Here is a 3,305-nt window from a genome sequence, read left to right as displayed (position 1 = left end):
TCACATGTATAGTTAGAGTGTAGAAAAAAGATTTTGAATTTTTTTTTTTAATATGTTTTGGTCGGCATGGTTTTTTAGTAAGGGCAAATTTGATCTTTTAACACCTTTTAGACGCCCCTTAGCACACTAATTTGGATAGGAATAAAATGAGTACACCCTAATTAATTAGGGTATATCCCAATCTCGTCGGGCAAAAAATAGCCCTTTAAATTAAGGAAATAAATATATTTATTTTGAAAGAAAACAAAATTCTTGTGAACGACCAAAAAATCTGTCTTACCCTTTAAAGCAACTTTTGGAAGGGCTTAAGACGGGAACAGCTGTAAACTTCTTCTACGGTATAAACTGATATTCTATTCTACTTTACTCTTTCAAATAGTTTTGTTCTGTAGCAGAAGTTAATGGCTTTTTGGGGTTAGTTTTCTGATCTCCGAATGTTTTACTCTCTTATTTCAGAATTCTCGTTTCCTTAATTTTCTAGTAAATTTTGTAAACCCTTGATATAAATATTCTGTATTTTTGGATTGTTGTTATTTCTTTAGTAATCTTTTGTTTGTTATTTTATCAGGAATTGAATTAGTGCCAGAAAAACCTTACACCCTTGTCTATGATAAATCCCGAGGAAGATTACGTATTTCTAAGGTTTGTTCTTTAGAATCCTGTGCAATACCCAATTTATATGGAAACCCTAGTAAGATTGGATGGATTAATATGATGCTAATTTCTGCATACAATAGATAAACTACTGTAAATTTAACTGTTGCAGACAACATTAGGTATTGATGATCATTTAGAAGAGAGGAGTGTTGTTAAATGTAAAGTAGGAGATAAATACCCAATACTTTTGTGCTCGCTGCGGCCTCGTGTTAAAGAATCATGTTCGATTGATGTTGAATTTATTGAGAATGAGGATGTTGTTTTTGAAGTTATTGGTCCTGCCACGAGCAGTGTGCATCTTGCTGGTTTTTATCTTGCCAATAGTCATAATGGGGACAATGGAGAAAGGTAAGAAATTTCCAGATTCTGCGGTTGCATTTTGTATAAACCTAAAATTAGATGAGTTTCAAAGCAACTGAAAAAACAACTGAAGGTCAACTTATTTCAATTGTGTCTTTATTGTGCAAGCTAATCCCTACGAATGGTGGTTAATTCTTCCACAGTTTAGACACTCGTTGTTTTTATATATCTTGCATACTTGGTACTTGAATTGAATTGGTTTTGGTTCATAGTATATATGTTGTTTCCTGAGGTCCATTAGTAACCCACGGTGTCTGCAGATGCATAATTGGGACTTGGGAGGTGGAACCCCATAAGTACTAAGTACTTGGTAATTCCCTCTCAGTTAAGAATTTATGTGGCGGAAACAAGTCCCCTCGTGACCCCCCCTAAGACTTTGATATCTCAGCACAAATTCATATCAGGAGATATTTAGGGGATTCAACTATGGTAGAATTGTTGTTTCAAAAAAAGAAAAAGGAAAGAAAAGAAATGTCATTACCATTTGATTGTTTAATTTTTTTCTTGTTGCTAATTATGTATGACGCTGAACAGTGATCATTGTGAGTTAAACAATATGAAAAAGGCTGTAGACAACGGGGTTGAAGTAAATGGACGTGTACGAAAATTCTCTAATGGTTTGGTTATTGAAGACTTGGTAATGAATCCAGAACATGTCAGCATACTGGCTACTCCTGGATCTACGGTACATCTCTCTCTCTCTCTCTATGTGTATATGTAACCTTAATAACTTTTTTCGTTTGAAGTTATAGTCCACTTGTGTGAAAATGGAATGCTTGAACTCTTAAGGATCAATTGGCTTTAATAACTTTATCTGCCTGCAGGTGTTGATATCTTATGTTGGAATGTTGAAGTCCAACGGCTTAGTTTTTGATTCAAGTTTCTCCAAACCGCCCCTTTTGTTCAAATTAGGTATTCATCTATTGCCCCCAATTCAAACTTCACATATGATGCTATATGCTCTTTGTTTTAACTCCTAACCGATCCATATTTCGGGTTTCAGGGGCAGGAGAAGTTATCAAGGGTTGGGATATTGGGATAAATGGTATATGATATCTATCGGCAGAACAAATTTTCTTACTTCAACTTATTGTTGCTTCAATTGATTGAAAAAGTAAAGTAAAAAAACAATTGTTTCTGTTAACCATCAGGTATGCGCATTGGGAACAAAAGAAGGCTCACAATTCCACCATCTTTGGCGTAAGTATTGCTACATTCAACTCTTATATTTCAACACAAACCAACACTGTGGCAAACACTGTTTTTTTTTTTTTTTACGGAAAGCAGATCATGTCCCCTTTTTGTTTTCCTCATGTATGTTCATGTTCCCTATTTCAGGTATGGGTCTAAAGGACGTGAAAATGTACCACCAGACTTGGAGGTTGTATTTGAGATTGAGATGCTTAAAATTCTACGTTAATGCTAGATTGGTTTATGGCCTACTGTTTACTGTGTAAGTAATATAACTATTACGGAAGTTATTTTGGTTAGCTGTGTCCTGGCCCCTGGGCTTGAATTTGAAGAAGCAACATTGTTAATACTTGTTTGCAAATAACAGCTTGTGCAATCTTTGCTGCAGTTTGATAGAAACCGTATTTAGTTTTGCGAACTCTGCCTCTTATGATCGTAAAAGGTTATACTAACTATGTTCGGCTATGGAATGATTAAGCCCATTAAAGCTTTCCAATTTGTTGTGGTTCACAGCTATTTAGGTGATAGTGATGCATCTTTGGATTATGCAGCTGGAAAAACAAGTCTACTGTAGGTTTTTCTTTTTCTTTTCGCTGGCAAGCAAATTACCTGCATATTGAATAACGGAAATGCTATTTGACTCCCTCTTTTCCACCTCCCTCCAATCTCAATCACACATCCAGATTTAGATTTACATTCAGGTACTGGTAGGGTTCACCATTCCCCAGATGTGGGGTTTAGATTGTAGGGAGGTGAATAGGGAGGTAGAAAAGAGGGAGCCAAATAGCACTGCCGTATTGAATAATTACCATTTACCAATAGTTGCCAGCAGAAGCATACATGGACATATAAGGTACAATAATTGCTGAGCTGACTATTTTTGAATAAAATGATAGAGATTATAATGGTTGGATTAAAGTTTTGTGGTCTATCCTGTTAGCCAATTTTGATCCTCCCAAAGAAAAAAGAAAGAAAACAAAAAAATCAAGTTCAAGAGTAAAGAAGTAAATAATTGAAACCTTAGGATGCCAGAGATTGGCAAGCTCAACTTCTCATGTTGTTTATCAGATTCAAAATGAGGAAAATGAACGTGCATA

General features: G+C 35.3%; 1 protein-coding gene across 1 annotated transcript; it reads left to right on the top strand.

Moving 5' to 3' along the window:
• Positions 1–270: 270 nt before the first annotated feature.
• Positions 271–2,678, top strand: LOC113304355 (peptidyl-prolyl cis-trans isomerase FKBP53-like). The gene is made up of 8 exons (XM_026553442.1): positions 271–414; positions 569–642; positions 767–1,005; positions 1,552–1,702; positions 1,842–1,929; positions 2,021–2,062; positions 2,169–2,217; positions 2,356–2,678. Exons 1-8 carry the CDS (start codon positions 402–404, stop codon positions 2,435–2,437), a joined length of 738 nt encoding a protein of 245 aa, XP_026409227.1. The 5' UTR covers positions 271–401; the 3' UTR covers positions 2,438–2,678.
• Positions 2,679–3,305: the final 627 nt, after the last annotated feature.

Source organism: Papaver somniferum, chromosome 8 (assembly GCF_003573695.1).
Source record: "Papaver somniferum cultivar HN1 chromosome 8, ASM357369v1, whole genome shotgun sequence".
Taxonomy (NCBI): Eukaryota; Viridiplantae; Streptophyta; class Magnoliopsida; order Ranunculales; family Papaveraceae; genus Papaver; species Papaver somniferum.
The sequence above is the reverse complement of the archived record's forward strand: the minus strand, read 5'-3'. Positions and strand labels throughout refer to the sequence as shown.

Coding starts and splice junctions, on each gene's coding strand:
- LOC113304355 (XM_026553442.1), top strand. Junction 1,930..2,020: donor GCCCCTTTTGTTCAAATTAG/GTATTCATCTAT, acceptor TTCGGGTTTCAG/GGGCAGGAGAAGTTATCAAG. Junction 2,218..2,355: donor ACAATTCCACCATCTTTGGC/GTAAGTATTGCT, acceptor TCCCTATTTCAG/GTATGGGTCTAAAGGACGTG.